Genomic DNA, 17,864 nt, shown 5'->3' with positions numbered 1-17,864 from the left:
TCTACAAATCTCATATGCATTACTACAAGTATACATTTAACACACATGCACAGTATATAGATAGAGTAATACAATGACAATATAATCCTTTTTAATGTCCTCTATATTGACCATCTGTACCATATGTCACACTAAAAAACAACACAATGTGAAATTATTTTTCCATTGAATATTTAATATTTAACTGGCAAACATTTGGAAACACTTTGGCCAATCACTTCCATGTTTTTTGGGCCTGTCCGAAAATCCAGTCATATTGGAGGGAGGTGGCAAGCCAGATAAATAAAATAATGGGGATGGATTTAGATTATTCTTTTGTTACTTTATATCTTGGTAAAATACCGGAAACAGTCCTTCAGAAGGATAAATACTTATTGAAGATACTTTAGGCAAGTAGTAGGAAAGCTATAACCTGAAAATGGTTGCAACCCGACCCTCCAACTTTGGACCTCTGGCGTGGGATTGTTAAAGAAATTTACTGTATGGAGAGGCTTACTTTTGCTTTAAGACTTGAGTTGGAGAAATGTACTGGGAAAAATGGGTTGTGTACGCACCTGATTAATACAACCATAATTGTACAATGATGTATGTGTGCATGATGTAAAAGAACATTTTAAGTTTCATTGTAACACCCATGATGATCTCATGTTCATTGTTTGTTCTTTTGAAAATTAATAAATAAAAAGTTTAAAAAAAAAAAAAAAAATTAACTCCAAAATCACCATAATTTGTGGTTCCTGTTGAGACTCCAAGAAAATGTTCATATTATTTCTTAACTTAAAATGCCCATGCACTACACAGATTGCGTAAGGCCAAACTACGCAGATGAGGCAAAACAGTTCATTTTAACCTGGGGTGTCTGAACAGTCTAGTGATAGGAATTTCAGCTCTCCTCAGTGATCTGATACATTTGGCTTAGTTCACCTACAAGAACCGGCTCTTTTGGCTCTCCATTTGACCACTTTACGCCTTTATAATTTTGTCAAATTTTGCACTGTTTTGACTTGTGAAATGTGTACACATAACTTGACCTGTTTGATAAACTCATTGCACTGAAGTAAAATTACATGTTCCAATATTAAATTGCTGTAGTCAGTTGTCCTACTGCGTTTACACACTTAACACTCTGAAACCCCCCATGAACCCACTGACTTGAGGAGCCCCACCACCTCACATCCACACACACAATATTACTGGACTATTCAGTTAAGTATAAAGTTATTATGAATTACTACAGTATGATAACATGTTAATATAAAGTGTCATCTGTGTACTGTTTTAACATTAAAGTTAATTTGATTGTTTTATCAAAAATTACACTATTAGGCTTCGCAACTTCCGTGTTTCATTTTAGCTGAATACATGGCCCATTTTACCTGAAGACAGCTGTTGTGGAAAAAATACTCTGCTCATTCGTCCTCAGAATAAGAAATGGTCATTAGACGATCAGTGTCTTTCTGTCTATTTTAACTGAAGCTTCAACAGGGTACAGATCATACAGAGGCAACACTGTCTGCATGAGCGTACAAAAATTACAGTCAGTCATCGCCTCTTATATGAAAACTAATAAAATAAAGTATGTGCCAGACTGGAATGTCTGGGAGTACAGGAAGAGATAAAGTTGTTGTGATAAATGTCTGTGAAAAGGCTCTTCTCAAACCCAGGAGTCCATACGTCCTTGATCATTCAACTAAACACAAAGTCCAAACAACCATTTGTCTAAAAACCCAGTCTCATATATACAGAGTTCAACCAATCTTATATGTGATATAGAATATATGTAAACTTGCCATTACACAGCTCATCTGAAAGATGTGGGACAGCTGATCTTCCAAAAGCTATAGGACCCATAAAATCAGGTATTTTCCTACATTTAATTCACTGATCATGTAGATGTTCATAAAAGCTAAGAGTAAAGTTGAGGGTTATTATATCAAAAACAGAGAAACTTATGAAAAAGTGACTTTTTCAACAAATCTATAATTAATTGAACATAAGGGTTTTACTGGTGAATTAATGTTGTAGAAGATGACGGTGTTTCCACATTCACTACGGAGCCTCTGAACATTTAAATGGGTCAAATCTGATGACCATTAAAGATGACAAACTGTATTTTACACCAATTATTTACATGTATTGATCAATTAGTGAATCAACAGATATTAAATAGTTTAGATCAGTAGATGGTTTAGATTAAATGTGGATGTTTGGGTCTTTATGGGTTTAGCAATGAAATAAAATAAATATTAATTCAAATATAAAGTCAATCAACAATCGATATATCAGGCTCTAAAGCCAATTTACAGAACCTCTAGGAGCATTATTATTAAAATGATTAATAATTTTCACAGTACATTTTCTTGAAAATGTATCACTCATAGTATTCATCAGTCTGAACAATTATCCATTGGAATTATTCTGTGACCTCTTACAGAAATAATTTTATAGGGGTTCAAACTTTAGAAAATTACTTGATCGATGTTGATTATTTCATGGACTTTGCCTTTAAATTATTAATAATTTTGACAGTAAATTTTGTAGAAAATGCATCAGATTCATAGTACTCATCAGTCTGACCAAAAATCCATTGGAATTATTCTGTGATCTCTTAAGGCACAGGTGTCAAACATGCGGCCCGGGGGCCAAATCCAGTCCTTGGGATGAATTTGTGAAATGCAAAAATTACACTAATATATTAACAATCCTTTTAGTTCAGGTTCCACATTCAGACCAATTCAATCTCAAGTGGGTCAAACCAGTCAAATACTATCATAAGAACATACATATAATGACAACTACAAAATTTTTCTCTTTGTCAATGTAAATATTTTCGTGTATTTACACTAAAACAAAGTATAATTTCACAAAAAAAGTTAATAACCTGAACAAATATGAACAACCTGAAATGTCTTCAGAGAAGTAAGTACAATTTTAACAAGATTCTGTCTGTTATTAAATGTTTTGTTTATCTGTTGATCCACTGTGATCTGTAAGTTATAATGTACATGTGTAAATGAAAAACTGAGACAGAATATTATTAAAATTGCACTTACTTTTCTCAAGAAATTTCAGTTTGTTCATGTTATTTACATTGTTTTAAAAGATAGGTGGTAGATGTAAACATTTTTTATCAAATAATCTTACTTTTTTCCGCTCTAAAACATGAAAATTTGGAGTTGACATTATTTACAGGGTGGGGAAGCAAAATTTACAATATTTTGAGGCAGGGATTGAAAGACAGTGTATGACCAATTAGTTTATTGAAAGTCATGAGAATTTATTTGCCACAAGAAAATGTACATAATAGAAAATGTTTTTATTCTATGTGTCCTCCTTCTTTCTCAATAACTGCCTTCACACGCTTCCTGAAACTTGCGCAAGTGTTCCTCAAATATTCAGGTGACAACTTCTCCCATTCTTCTTTAATAGTATCTTCCAGACTTTCTCGTAATAGTTTTGCTCATAGTCATTCTCTTCTTTCCATTATAAACAGTCTTTATGGACACTCCAACTATTTTTGAAATCTCCTTTGGTGTGACGAGTGCATTCAGCAAATCACACACTCTTTGACGTTTGCTTTCCTGATTACTCATATGGGCAAAAGTTTCTGAAAATGTATGGATAATAGTGTTAGGTATGATTATGACATCAATATATGTTTGGTTTCAAAACAATTGACGTAGTGCCTGCTGAGAAAAAACAACAAAATGTTCATTGTAAATTTTGCTTCCCCACCCTGTATATATTATTATGTTATTATTTCATTGGTTCGGCCCACTTCAGATCAAATTTGGCTTAATGTGGCCCCTGAACTAAAATGAGTTTGACACCCATGTCTTAAGGAAATGATTTTATAAGGGTTCAAACTGTCCATTATGAAGCGTTCGTTGTTCCTGTCCCCTAATGTCTAGAACTGAGGTGCACAGTTGTGTGCAGTGTGGTCCACTTTAATGCAGTAGCAGGAACGCTCCACCAACCGTCTCCAGACCAATTAGCTAAGATAAACAGTCCAACTATCAGCAGGTTGAATTGATGGAGATACTCCTCTGTGGGATATGATTTGTATCAACACCAACTGAAAAGGTTTGTCTTTTATGATTACAGTAAAATCTTTCATGGTTATAGTAAATACAACAGTAACGTTAGTAGCTGTTAGCTGTTTGTTAGCTGTGTGCTAGGAGGCCGCGCAGCCTCGCTGTTTCCTGGTTGAGGAAACCGAAACAGTGTAGCAACAAGGCGTTCGCTATTGCCTGCTGTCCGGGACGGTATGCTCACCAGATGATGGCAAACAAACACGTTTACTTATGTTCCATGCTTCCCACTCTGGATTTTAGTATTTATGTAATAAGTAGCTTCTACACTGAACGATACCAGTGTTTGACTTAAAAGTTTGTGTTACTTTGTGTTTAGTATTGGCTAGCTAACCAGCTAACTAGTACTAACTGTTAATTGTAGCTGTACCAACACTGCTGGTTTTTTTCCTAATAGCATACATTTTTAGTTGTGGCTGTACTTTTCTTAACAGGAATTGTATATTTACTATGCTTGTTGCTAGGTAAGAGTTGGCGGTTTTCCTTGTGGTGGAGTTCATTTTAGCATGCTAACTCGTGGCCGTTATTGTACTGTGAGCGTAAAACAGAGACAGTAACCTTATTAGCCAGCTTCCGTAAACATAATAAAGAATATTGCGATCACATCGGCTACAGTTTAATTTAGCGTTAACGTACAGCTGTTATTAACTCCACCATACTGTTGGTTGTTATTCAGACATTAGTGATTAATCACGAAGTCCATAATTAAAAGCCTGTCAATCTGGAGGTCGTTTGATCTTAACTATCAGATACAACGATCATTAATCTGCAACTATTTTGTGGTAATGTTTTCTTGATGAAAAATGGTTCGGTCCGTTCAGGAAGCTTCGAACAAAAACAATGTGTTAGAGAAAAGGGAAGTCAGAGGGGAGAGCAGGACATGTCCGGGCGTATTTTCCTCTCAGTGTTTGTGTTGTAACAGGTTGGCCACCAGCTGACTCACTCATGCACTGTCATATATTTGTGAACATGTCATTTACTCCACTCAGTCACAGACCGTTGTCCAGACATATTCACACTTCACAGACAGGATCCAGCACTGTGTTCAGTATGAAGGCAGGCTGTGTTCAGACCCTTAACAATATATACACTGTTAGTTTGTAGAACAGTTCTATTTCGAGAATTGTGATGAGCATGTATTTTTATGTGGAATGTTTGTGTTGAGCATTTAGTGAAGTGGCAACAGGCCAGGATGTAGAGTTTCACCATATGCTGACTTCAATTCTACACAGCACACGTTTAAATTTATAAATAAATGATAAAAACAATGACTTTGCTGGTAATTCACATCAAGTAGTATATTACTTTAGTCTGAAATTTACAAAGGATGTCTAAAACGTGTCGCATATCCATTATGCAGTATATGTATGGTTGTTTCTTTACTGTTTGTTAAAGCGCTGTGTATCTGTTGAATCTGAAGAAATGTCTTGTGATCATGTTTTGATATCAAGTGACTTAATATTTGGTCACAGTTATTATGGTGTGATTATTTTGCTGTCAGTGAACTCGCCTACTTAGTCTGACTACCTTAAAATTCATATCAGGCATATAATACACTAATCCAGTATAATATAATGGGTAGCTTTAATATTTATTACATGACACTATATGACCCCCCCCCCCCCCCCAAAAAAAAAAAAAAAGTCCTTTAAAGACCTTTATTAGTCTAAAAATGATTTTGGGTTAGTTTAATGAGAAAGTCTAATTTGTTTGTCCCGCTAATAAATTCTCTGCATGGTCAGTTCTCCAAGGTTGAGTTTCAGTTTATCCTCCCATTCCCTTGGTGCCTTGGGATGGTCCTGTTGTGGAAATGTGCCTAAGTTAGTGTCTCATGCATGATTAATACTCCATTTGGTTAGTTTGTTTATCTTTACCTTGTTGCATGTGGTAATCTAATTTTGGCAGAAATGAGTCATCCTGGACTAGTCTCGGCATGTCTGTACAGAGTACTATGATTAAATCAGCTGGTACAGTCAGTTTTAACATGGAACATACTACACTGTGTTGCTGACTCAGCCTGACTGGCCCTGATAGGCCCAGTTTGACTAGGCAACGCCATTTAGGTTGGTCTAGTCCTGACATGTCTGAGCAGGTCTATAAGAGGCTGCAGCTCTGCTCTGCTCCTTTCTGACAGCACTTTATCTATTTTTTTACTTGCACAGGATGGACTGCTGCTAATCCTTCTACCTCTGTTTATACTGGTAAGAAATGTTTTTTTGATTATCATTTATAGCCAAAAATGGGTACATGATGAATTTGCGTATTTGTGTAAGACTGAATTATAACTCACATGTAATGCCTTTAACTGTTGGTGGTTTTTGTCTGTGTAAAAAAAAAAACAAAACAAAACTAAATGAACTATGTAGGACTGTAGTTGTTGAATTAATTAGGAAAGCAAGTCAGTCTTTAAACATCCTATTAAACTATAAAATACTAAACTGCTAAAACATTTGCCTATGTGTTAGGTGTAATAAGACACAGATTATGAAGTGATAGTTGTCTGGATAAGTGTCAGGTACTTCTGATGTTATATGCTGTGTAATGTTTGTGTGGCCAACAGGTTGTATATTAGGTTCAGTACATCAGCTATCAGTGCAACAGGTTTATGTCCAGTAAGTCTGAAGAGATGTACCGTCAGTCCTCTTGTCATTTGCTATACTAGACTGAATAAGCCTAAACATTTTCTGGTCAAGTCCTGTTTCATTAATGCAGCTTCGTATAAAGGTTTTCATGAACAAGAGGAGAGAAAAAACATTGTGTTTTTTTTTTTTTTTTTTTTTTTAATTTTTTTCAATTTATTTATTTTTTTCCAGTCAGAATCATCCAAGGCAGACTTAACAATATGAATTCTTGCCTGTTTAGTCAATGTTAAACAGGACTAGGTCTTAATTTGGTGCCGCTGAGTCATTTCTTAAAAATATAGACTGTATAATCTGTTTTTTGACCCTGTGTGTGTGTTCTTTTCCAGGAACAATCAGCTCAAAGATGTCAGCTGACAGGGAGCTTAACACAGACACAGCTGATGACACCAAACTGGTAAGAACATCTGATTACCGACTTATTGATTGGTTTCAATCTGCACTGAACGCCTTTCAAAGTGTGATAAGTGGCATACTTTGCAAATTAATGAAACTGAAAACCAAACACATGTAAACAAGACATTTTGTTTCTGCCTGACTGACTGGTTTGCTGTTTTTCTCTGCTTAGGTCAGACCAAAGGTAGAGTTTCATTCACTGCTGCAACATGCAGGAGCCACTAAAGATGTTTTCACCATGAAAGAGGTACAGCATATCTTTATCTGAGAACAGATAAGTAGGAGACATTTCAATTGGTTTGTCATATCACCTAAGCAAATCTTTTAGGGGAGAAAATTCATACATACACCACATTTTTAGTTAATATGATGTTTATTGTGATATTTATTATTGTCATTATTTACAGAAGTCTAATATTCAACTCAAGTGGTTCTGCCTCTATTTGTAGCTTCATTCCTGATTTTAAATCCATTTGTTGTGTGTCATCACATAGGAAATGGCTCTATAGCATATTGTAACACTTTCAGGAGTAGTATTAGAAGAGCATGTGCTGCATTTGCATTATATCCTTAAAGTTCAATCCAAAGAACCAAAAACAGCCTGAACAGGATAGTAGACAAACTGACCTCGTGAATAGACAACTTATCAGAAGAAGTCAATGTTGCTGTTTCCTTCTATAGAAATCAGGGCCGGCAGTGTTATGCATTTGCAATCTACATAGATTTTACTGTTTCGCTTTAGCTTTGGGGAAGTCATGTGTTTGAGGAGTGATTAACCCATAAAAATCCAGTGCTACTTTTGTGGCAATTCCCAAATGATTTTTTTTCTCTCTATTTAACCTTTTTTAATTGATTTAGCACCATTTATTGCAATATTATCATGTGTATTTTGCATTTTTCAGTGTAAATCATATGTTTTCCTGTATTTGATTCACTGATCATGTAGATGTCAATTAAAGCTCAGTAAATTCAATGGTTATATCAAAAACAGAAAACTGAGGAAAATGTGACTTTTTCAGCAAAATATATCTTTAACTGAACATAAAAACAAGTGTCTACATCTACTATCATTTATTAAACCCCATTGGTTTTACTCTTGAATCAATGTTGTAGAAGATGACGATGTTTGCCCGTTAACTATGGAGCCTCTGAACGTCCAAATGGGTCATACCTGATGACCATGAAAAGATGAAAAACTGCATTTTACATCAATTATTCACATGTATTGATAGAATTAGTGGATCAAGAGGTATTAAACAGTTTAGATCAGTAGATGATTTGGTTGCCAATGACTGTTTGAGCTTTTTTGGGTTAAGCAAGGCATGAAACCCTCATGCAATTCTATAGCATTTAAAGGTTGATACTGTTTGGATTAGTGAGCTTTCAGTGTAATATCACTACTTGTTTCCATTAACCTCCTTAGATCCAGTAAGTAAAAGGTTTGGCTTTGTTACATTAAATACTTAACCTAATTGGAAACAGCATAATGCAACAGTTTTTTTCAGACACACTTTTATTTATTTAGATATACCAGTCCATATTGGTAGATATACCAGGAATTCATTTCGTCCTTCCATCTGTCCATCCGAGATGTTTGTACATCCCATTTCTTGGACACTGTTGAGCAGATTGTTTTCAAATTTCACACATGTTCTTTACCAGTAGGAGAGGTGCAGTGCACAGTTTGTTGGCTGATTTTAAATTTTGGGATTTTTTTAAATACATTTTTTTTTTTTTTATTTCAGTGTAGGCAATTTGTCCAACCAATTTCTCAGACATTATTCACCCAATTCCTTTAAAATTTTACACACATGTTTACATGTGCCTTTCTTTCATTTTTAAAATTTTTTTAAGCACATTTTTGAAAAGTTTTTAGATTGGAAGTTAAAGGGGGAGGGTATTAGTAAACTCTACTTACTTTTTCAAATGTTATTTATTTTAGCTGACTGGCTGATGTCTCGTAATTTGTTTGTAGTGATGCATCTTTCTTCTCTTCCTGCAGGTGATGTTCTACCTCGGGCAGTACATCATGCAGAAGCAGCTGTACGACCAGAAGCAGCAGCACATTGTCCACTGTGCCCAGGATGCACTTGGGCAGCTGCTGGGAGTCGACAGCTTTTCTGTGAAGGAGCCACGGTAAGAGCAGAAAAAACTAAGAGAGAGAAATGGCTTGTTCAGGTTTATTGTCACTGTATGATTCTATAATCACCTCTTAAACAGGACGTAACATTTTTTCTGTAATGCAAACCAGTTGTGATTTTTATCTGGGGGCTTTTAACAGTGAAGTAATGAAAATATGTTAATGTTTTAGGGTTTTGTTTGCTATGATCACCAAGAACCTGGTGGCTGTGAGGAGCCAAGGTAGGACTTTCTGTTTTTTATTTGTCTTTTTCCATTGGATCTCATTGCTTTCTTTTTCAAATTTTTTTTTTTTTGGTTCTTCCTCATTTGTTTCCTCTTCTTGTCTTCTTAACTTCTTTGTTTCATTTTCTTCTTCCTTTGTCCCCTTTTTTCTGCTATGTCTGAAGGAAAATTCGGTCTGTCAGTCATTTTGGGTTTGACTTAAATGTCTCTCATAACATGTTTAAAAAGGGTTCTTTTCAATTGTAGTAGATAAGTGTTTCCTATTTCTGTCTCCATCTAGTGGATGAATTGGTTTACTACTTTTTAAATTGTGGCTCCTACAAAATTGATCTTAATGGTTGTGTTTCACCTTCTTTGCTGCCATCATGAGGTTGAAGTTGTGTTTTCTCTGTAACTATTAGGTACAGTTGTGAAAAAAATTGTTAGTCCACCCCTTGTTTTCTTCAGTTTCTTGTTCATTTTAATGCCTGGTACAACTAAAGGTACATTCATTTGGACAAATATAATAACAACAAAAATGGCTCATAAGAGTTTAATTTCAGAGCTGATATCTAGCCATTTTCCATGTTATCATGATAATAACCAAAATCACTTAAGTTCTTGCATCAATAGCTATGACATTGTACTGCCAAAAACAGTGCTTTTAGGCATTACATGTTTTCTTTTCTGTCTGTTTTAGTCACATAATACACACAGGAGTTTGTACTTGATTGTATAACCATTGTTTTTGATGACTTTTGATGGTCTAATAATTTTTTCTGTGACTGCATGTTTGGAATAGACATGGTTGATTGCAATGAAATCTTTTTGTCTTCTAAATTTTGCTTTTCTTGTAATTGTTATGTTGTCTGCTATGCATTTCCTATGTACCTCTTTCACGTCTTAATTTGGCTACTTGATATGTCTTCTTAACTGGTGCACCAACTAAACTTACTCATCTTTTCTATATTTCTTAGATTCTTCACCAAGTTTAAGTGAAGCACACAGCAACAGTCAAACAGAGAGATGCACAGAGGTAAGAAACACAAGTGCCTTATCAGGGTTTCTTTGGGTCCTAAATAAGTATAAAACCAAGCCTATCCAGAAGTTTTGCCATTGTATTTTCTTAAACATGATTTTGAACAGTTGCATGTAATGTAATTTTGTTTTTGAAATCTGTTTGTGCGGAAAAATTACACTGCAACAAAATATAAAAAAGTTGCTTCTAGAAGTAATCATCAGGTAAAATGGTTTCTGTTAAAGCAACTGTGATAGTGCTTTGTTCTACAGCAACATTAAACACATGTGGACAAAAAGTAATGAATGTATTAAAATACAAATAAACAGATCCACTTTGCAAGTGATTTTGAAATTAATAACATCCTATGTACTTTGCGTACAGCGGATCTTTTTGCCAGTTCTCCAGTTGTGTTCAATATATCTGAACTCTTTAGAAACCCTGTATAAAACATCTTGGACCTTCCTTGATCTTGTACAAGACATAGTTGTGGCCAGTGACACAAATTGACACTTTGTATATATGTAATTTATTTCCCAATGAAGCTCTTAAAAACTTAGAAAATGTTTAGAATTGTTTTTCAGTGTCCCTCAGAAACATGCAGAAAATGTCTTAAAAAACTGAAGCAGCAAAGCTTGCACAGACATAATTTTTTGTCATTTTCAAAACTATTGGCCTCAACTGTAGATTGTTATAGTAGCACATGTTAAACACTTACACCTTTAGGAGCATTTTATTACAAATTTTAGCTGTCAAAAAGAGGCAGAGGAGGCAACATGAGGACAAAAAATGTATGAAGAATGCCTATTAAAGACTTAGGTAATATATAAAACAATATGTGTCAAACTCAACAGATTTAATTTCTTGAAATAATCTGATCTTGATGAACTGTTTGTTAATACTGAGGTTATTAAAGACTGAATAATACATGTTGTCACATAGGGCTTTTATCGATGGACAAAATGAGGGAGAAATATTTTCATCATTCTTAAAGGATCTTGATTTAATAGAGGTGTTAAACACATCAGAATGGATGTTATTAATAATCAAGATGGTTTAAAAAAAAAAAAAAAAGGCAAACAAAGAATTAAATGTTAATATGAATCTCAAATATGTGTGTTTCTGTTTATAGGAGGCAAGTTCAGAAGTTAACCCTTGCTCAGAAAGTCACTCATCACCAGACAGGAGAAGGAGGCGAAGGAGAAGGCGACGGAGGAGCCGAAGGAACAGTGAACCAGGTGAGTTTCTCTTCTGGGGTACGATATCGGAGACCATCAACACATCCAGGAAACTGAGCTTTGAACTTGGCTCGCCCCATCTCCTCAGGACCCTCCCGAAGTGTAGATGATAATGAAGATGAAGAAGAGTCAGAGGAGGAGGAGCTAGAGGAAAATGGCAGGAAAAGGAGACGGTCTGATAGCTACTCCCTGACATTTGACGACAGCCTTTCCTGGTGTGTGATCGGTGGACTAGGAAGTGGGAGGGACAGACCCAGCAGCCAGTCATCTGACTCGCACAGCACAGTGAGCTTCATTCCCACACATGTGCTTTGTATTGCTGTTCACTGTCATTTGGACTATTGCTTTATAAAACAAACTATGTGTTTATGTGTTTAGTCTGGGAGGTCAGAGGTCACAGTTGCAGCCTCAGATTCAGAAAGTGACAACTTCAGTGTGGAATTTGAGGTGGAGTCCATTGTTTCTGATGATTACAATGAAGATGATGCCTCTCTGTCTGCAGACGATCAGGTAAACACATCATCTATGTTTCTGATGAGGATTACTCAAGCTATAGTGAAAAGAATCTGGAGAAAGTACTAGTTAGTGTTGTAGAGTCTAGCAGGCTGCCATTGGCATTTATGTTTCATGTTTGTTGCTTTCCAGGTATATGAGGTCACCATCTTTGAGGCAGAAGACGAAGACTCCTTTGATGAAGACACAGAGATCACTGAAGCTGTGAGTCGGAGTAAATCACACACAGTCCTTGAACACAATTATCAGTGACATCCAGTTGGAAATGTTAAGTTAATCCTGAGATTAACAGAAAATTGTAACAGCAAAGTGATAAGCAGTGAGAGTGAGGTGTGAGTGGAATGTCTGCCCACAAATATTGTCAAACTAATGTATGTTTCAAGGGAGATTTCATGTGAGGGAACGTAGAGTGTAAAACTATGTTACACTCTTCAACGCCACTTGACTCCTTTGACGAAAACAGTCATTTTACCTCACAGAACTCAGAAGGTGCTGGTCTAGCATTGCTTCCATCTGGTTGCTTTGAAGAACACTTCGCGACTTCAGTTCCCTATCGGAAATGGCTGTCTGATGGCAAGGTAAAGAGGTGAAAATGTTCTAGATAGCACCTATGTTCTTAAACTCATACTAACTGGCTGACAGTTTCCGTAGTTTTGTAGTGGACTTATCACCACAACTTTCCTGTAAAATGCTGTTGGGAGTTAATTTTTCATATTATCTGGTAGGATATATTACCTTATACCCTACCATAGTCTAATTTGATCTTTCATTCTCGTAATGGGTTGAAAATATCAGTGTCACTCACACTGGTGTGTGAATGTTTGGTGGTGGTCAGAGGGCCGTTTGGCACGAATTGGCAGCCATGCTTCCGTCAGCCTGCCCCAGGGCAGCTGTGGCTAGAAACGTAGTTTACCATCACTAGAGTGAGAATGTGAGAGAATGAATTATGGATCAATAATGTTTGGGTGCCTTGAAAAGCGCTGTAGAAATCTAATCCATTATTACCTCTGCCAAGGAGGTTATGTTTTTGCCAGGGTTTGTTTGTCTGTCTGTTTGTCTGTCCGTTAGTGTGCAACATAACTCAAAAAGTTATGGACAGATTTTGATGAAATTTTCTGGGTTTGTTGGAAATGGGATAAGGAAGAAATGATTAAATTTTGGTGGTGATCGGGGGTGGGGGGGCCCACAGGGGGGGCGCAGACCAGAAAATTTCATCAAAATCTGTCCATAACTTTTTGAGTTATGTTGCACACTAACGGACAGACAAACAGACAGACAGACAGACAAACAAACCCTGGCAAAAACATAACCTCCTTGGCGTGGGGGGGCCCACGGGGGGGGGGGCCACTGATCAGCCTTGGCGGAGGTCTGCGCTCTCCGAGTGCTTCTAGTTATTATTACAGTTCAACATAAAAGACCTGTAATGTTATGTTTTTGCACCACTGCTTCAGCAAAGCATGTGTGTAAAACAACTAAATTCTTACAGTTATTACTTCTTTTGTAGAAGTGGTTTCAAAAACCAGAAAAGCTGCTGTAAACTATTATTCCACATACAGAGTAATGTTTTTAAAATCACCCTCTGAGTTCTGTAGACATCAGTGGATAATAATCTGTGAGACACACCAGTGGTTACATCTGTGGCATAAATGTACTGGAGGGACAGACTGAGGCTGTTCAGATAACCCTCTGTTCAAACACTCAGGTGATTCAGTCGGATGAACTCGGGCTTGAACTTCATTTTTGACAATATTTGTGAGGTGAAAATTCCCTGATGTCACACTGTCTGACCTCTTTACTCTTTGTCAAAGTTTTGGTCACATTATTTTGGTTCTAACTGTGTCTTTGTCTTTCAGGATTATTGGCGTTGTGGGAAGTGTGATGAGTTGAACCCACCTCTCCCCAGAAACTGTCAGCGCTGCTGGACTCTGCGCCTGGATTGGCTGCCTGAGGTGTCTGCCAACAAGGCGACCAGCTCCAGTCCAAAAGTCCTGCCCACAAAACCAGCTGACCAATCAGCAGCTGTAGACGCTCCAGGTAAATTAGTCACTGTCTGTTATTTACAACAGAACTCAGTCTAATTTTCTTTATATAGCGCCACATCATAACAAAAGTTATCTCATGACACTTGACATTTACAGCTGGTCTAAACCAGACTCTAAATTCAACATGTTGATTGGTTTGTCTCATGTAGGCTCTGATGTAGAGGAGAATGAAGGAGTCGATGTTCCAGATGGGAAAAGAGCAAAAACGCCTCCTGTCCTGTCACAGTGCATGGCAGACTCCACCTCCTCACTTCCCAGCTCCCAGGAGTTCCTCTCTTGCTCCTCACAGGAGAAGTGGACTTCTGACTCCCAGCCGTCTTCTTCCTACTCCTCTGTCGACTCCCAGGAGCTTCTTCCATCTTCCCCTACTGACCCTCCTCCACCTTCTGCTGTGGTTCCGGAGTTGGAGCGTAATGTATCAGCGGAGTGGCGGTTGCCCGAATCGTGTTTGGACCCTTGTCTTATTTGTCAGTCACGGCCAAAGAACGGATGCATCGTCCATGGACGAACCGGACACCTAATGGCCTGCTATGTCTGCGCCAGGAAGCTGAAGAAGAGAAACAAGCTGTGTCCCGTGTGTCGGCTGCCCATCCACTCTGTGATCCTGACCTACCATAGCTGAGACTCGCCTTCAAACCCTCCTCATAGAGCACATTGTAGGTTTTCCAATAAAACCTTCCACTTGGAGCTTATGGCTGACTCGTGTTAAAAGAGTGTGTCCTCCACAAAGTTCGTCTTCTTCGATTTATTAAAACAAAATTACGAAAACAAAAAGCACATACATACAGAGTTCCACTAATTTACGTTACACTGTCCAAAACACGGCATAAATGCAAACAAAACGTCCACAACCACCCGAACACGTTCCGAACACGGTCAGAAAACCGTCAGCTCTCTTCGGCCCTAATGCCGTATACCCTCTAGCCCTGTCGCGCACCCCAAGCTCCGCCCATTGGCACACACAACAACCAAAACACCTTTTTAAAATAAAATAAAATTATAAAATCACTATTCAGTAATTAATAACAGAACTGAAATAAGCAAATGGCACCTACACACATACATGAGTAACCAATGTTCACCCTGCACTGAGTCTGTCCACATCACACAGGTTAATGCTAAAGACTAAAGTTTAACAGGCAGATTTAATTAAACTTCAGTTTTCACGTCAGTCCTTTTTCAGACAACTCACAGCCTCATGTGCCCACACTTTTTATCATAAATGTTTTGGTGAACTTGTTTAAATATCAGAGTAAAATACTTTATTTTTCTTACTGTCAATAAATCACATAAAATACCTATGATATGTCCATGTGGCTCTACATGACCTTTTGGTTTCACCTCTGCTTTAAGACCAGAGGTCACTGATTCACTAAAGAAATACATCTTTAAAATGGATCATCAAACAGGCCCAGGCAATGTGTAATAAAGCAGCAGTTTGAGGAGGTACTTCAAATAATTTTTTCATTCATTTAATCCTTGGGAAAGCATTGCCTTCACTGAAGAAAAACTGTCAACTTACCTTCTAATTTTATGTTTTTGTCTAGTGTATCTTCAATTTGTATGAATATTTTTATGGGGTTTTTTTCTGTGACATCCAAATCTACATTGAAACAAGATTAATTGTATTCAGAAGTTACTATATCTAATTTTTATTCATTCAAATATTTTCTTCAGCTAATGATATCAGGATCTCATGATTATGAGATGACATGCCTATTTTTTTTTTCAGACATGTTTTGTCTGGTCATTACCTCAACATTTCAGTAAATTACAGAAAAGATCAAATTGGTAATGGATCAGATTTATATAGTGCTTTTTTACTTCACATAATCAAAGCACTTTGATTCATTCACTGTCACATACTGGTGGTGCTAAACTACATGTGTACCCACAGCTGCCAATCTGCCCCAACGGCCCCTCCCACCACCAAGCAGTCATACACAGGCAAGGTGGGGGAAGTGTCTTTCCACACAATGGCACATGACTAAGAGCAGGATTCGATCTGCCAACCCTCTGGTTATTGGATGACCTGCTCTACCTCCAGAGCCACAGCCACCGCAAATTGTCACTTTTTTTTTTTTTAGGCATACTTAAAAATGTATGTTTCCACAGTTTATTATACTGCTCAGCCTTGATGAATAGACTTACACACATGATATTTTATGAATTTGATGCTTGAGGCTTTTCCTGGGATTGGTGGACGGGAATAGAATTATAAAGCATAAACAGATTAATATTCTTCACAATGTTAAATGGAGACAGGTGGATGGATGTTATTTTAGATCAGAAAGCAGTGTTTAGGTCTGGTCTCACTTTGACATCATCTTTTCTGGCTCTACCCTGCCTCAGCTTCCTCTTGCTTTTTCTCCATCAGTGATTTCCCAGCGTCGGTGTGTGCTCAGGCTATCTTAGCTCTAAACTAGCAGCTTTCTGATGTGTACAGTGATCTCATCAGTTAAGAATGTAAATGAGGATTTCTCAAAAATGTTGAACTCATTGTGTCAACGATAGGTAATTCTTTATGTTATGGGTTTTTAATCACCACTGTATTGCAAGTTTTCTGGGAAGAAATGTGTAACTAGGTGATAACTACATTTTCATAGTAATAATATCTAATATAACTTGTGTCCTTTATAGAAAAGTTTATTTTAATTGAGAATTAATTTGTCTGACATGTGTTTGTACATTCACCTGTAGATAATTGTTTGCACATGCGACTTAAAAACTGTTGCTATATTGTTTGTAAATAGAGACTCAGTTCTTTCCAGGAAATATCTAATGTAATTACTAAAAAAAATGAGTAGGTTATTAGTGGCCCATAAAATAAAGATTTACCCAAATATCCTTGTTATTTATTGTTAGTTTATTTAAGATGCTGAAGTTTATTTAATTAAATATTCACTTTTCTATGAGTGCTTTATAGCAGATGAGTCTGTCTAATATTTTCTGTAAACTTAATAAAGTTGAATTTCTGATGGCTTTATAGTGACTGCTGTTCATTGTTCACATTTTATTCATTTCCTTCTTTCTGTATGAAGTTGAGTGCATTAGTACACAATGAAAAATCCTTTCATCTGGGTGAGATGGGCAAAGGAAATCACAGTATTAACTAATTTTCATGCTGTAGGAAAATATATAACACAATACAAGTGTTGAATCAAAAAAACATTCAGTGTTTGTTAAAATCTTTAATTTTGGTAAATATTTGTACAATAATAAAACTACATGCTGACATATTTTGTTAAACTTTGTGATGAAGTTCCAAGGTTTTGTTAGTGCCTTGCAGCTAAAGTTGATTTCAATGTTTAGGGGAGACGGGAATAATTTTTTCAGAACATTAGTGATTTGTTGTCTTGATATTCTTTTAGAACTATGGCTGGATATTTGGAATTAAATTGCAATACAGTATTTATGTAGCATCGATGGCCAAAAAACAAAACCTATCTGCGAATTTTTAGATTTTGAATTTTCACATTAAATGGACTGCACTTTGAGAGGCATAAATACCTAGTATGTATTGTTAACACACAATATAGAGAGAGTCTGAGAACAGTAGAATATGCTTGGATATCCTTAACAAA

At 36.6% G+C, this 17,864-nt stretch overlaps 1 protein-coding gene across 4 annotated transcripts; it reads left to right on the top strand.

Annotated features, from left to right (window-relative positions):
• Positions 1-3,946: 3,946 nt before the first annotated feature.
• Positions 3,947-17,266, top strand: mdm2 (MDM2 proto-oncogene). Of its 4 annotated transcripts, none has more exons than XM_030148713.1 (16): positions 3,947-4,083; positions 5,843-5,911; positions 6,254-6,292; positions 7,060-7,127; positions 7,299-7,373; positions 9,129-9,262; positions 9,438-9,487; positions 10,447-10,505; positions 11,620-11,725; positions 11,814-12,010; positions 12,104-12,235; positions 12,371-12,442; positions 12,718-12,816; positions 14,092-14,272; positions 14,430-14,933; positions 15,340-17,266. In XM_030148713.1, exons 2-15 carry the CDS (start codon positions 5,902-5,904, stop codon positions 14,900-14,902), a joined length of 1,695 nt encoding a protein of 564 aa, XP_030004573.1. In that variant the 5' UTR covers positions 3,947-4,083; positions 5,843-5,901; the 3' UTR covers positions 14,903-14,933; positions 15,340-17,266. The 4 variants fall into 4 exon arrangements, with proteins under 4 accessions (XP_030004573.1, XP_030004574.1, XP_030004575.1 ...); XM_030148714.1 differs by having other exon boundaries at positions 5,834-5,911; XM_030148715.1 differs by lacking the exon at positions 5,843-5,911.
• Positions 17,267-17,864: the final 598 nt, after the last annotated feature.

Source organism: Sphaeramia orbicularis, chromosome 12, assembly GCF_902148855.1.
Source record: "Sphaeramia orbicularis chromosome 12, fSphaOr1.1, whole genome shotgun sequence".
Taxonomy (NCBI): Eukaryota; Metazoa; Chordata; class Actinopteri; order Kurtiformes; family Apogonidae; genus Sphaeramia; species Sphaeramia orbicularis.
This window is presented reverse-complemented; position numbering and strand designations above follow the sequence as displayed.

Coding starts and splice junctions, on each gene's coding strand:
- mdm2 (XM_030148713.1), top strand. Junction 11,726..11,813: donor CCGAAGGAACAGTGAACCAG/GTGAGTTTCTCT, acceptor CCATCTCCTCAG/GACCCTCCCGAAGTGTAGAT. Junction 12,443..12,717: donor ACACAGAGATCACTGAAGCT/GTGAGTCGGAGT, acceptor TTTACCTCACAG/AACTCAGAAGGTGCTGGTCT.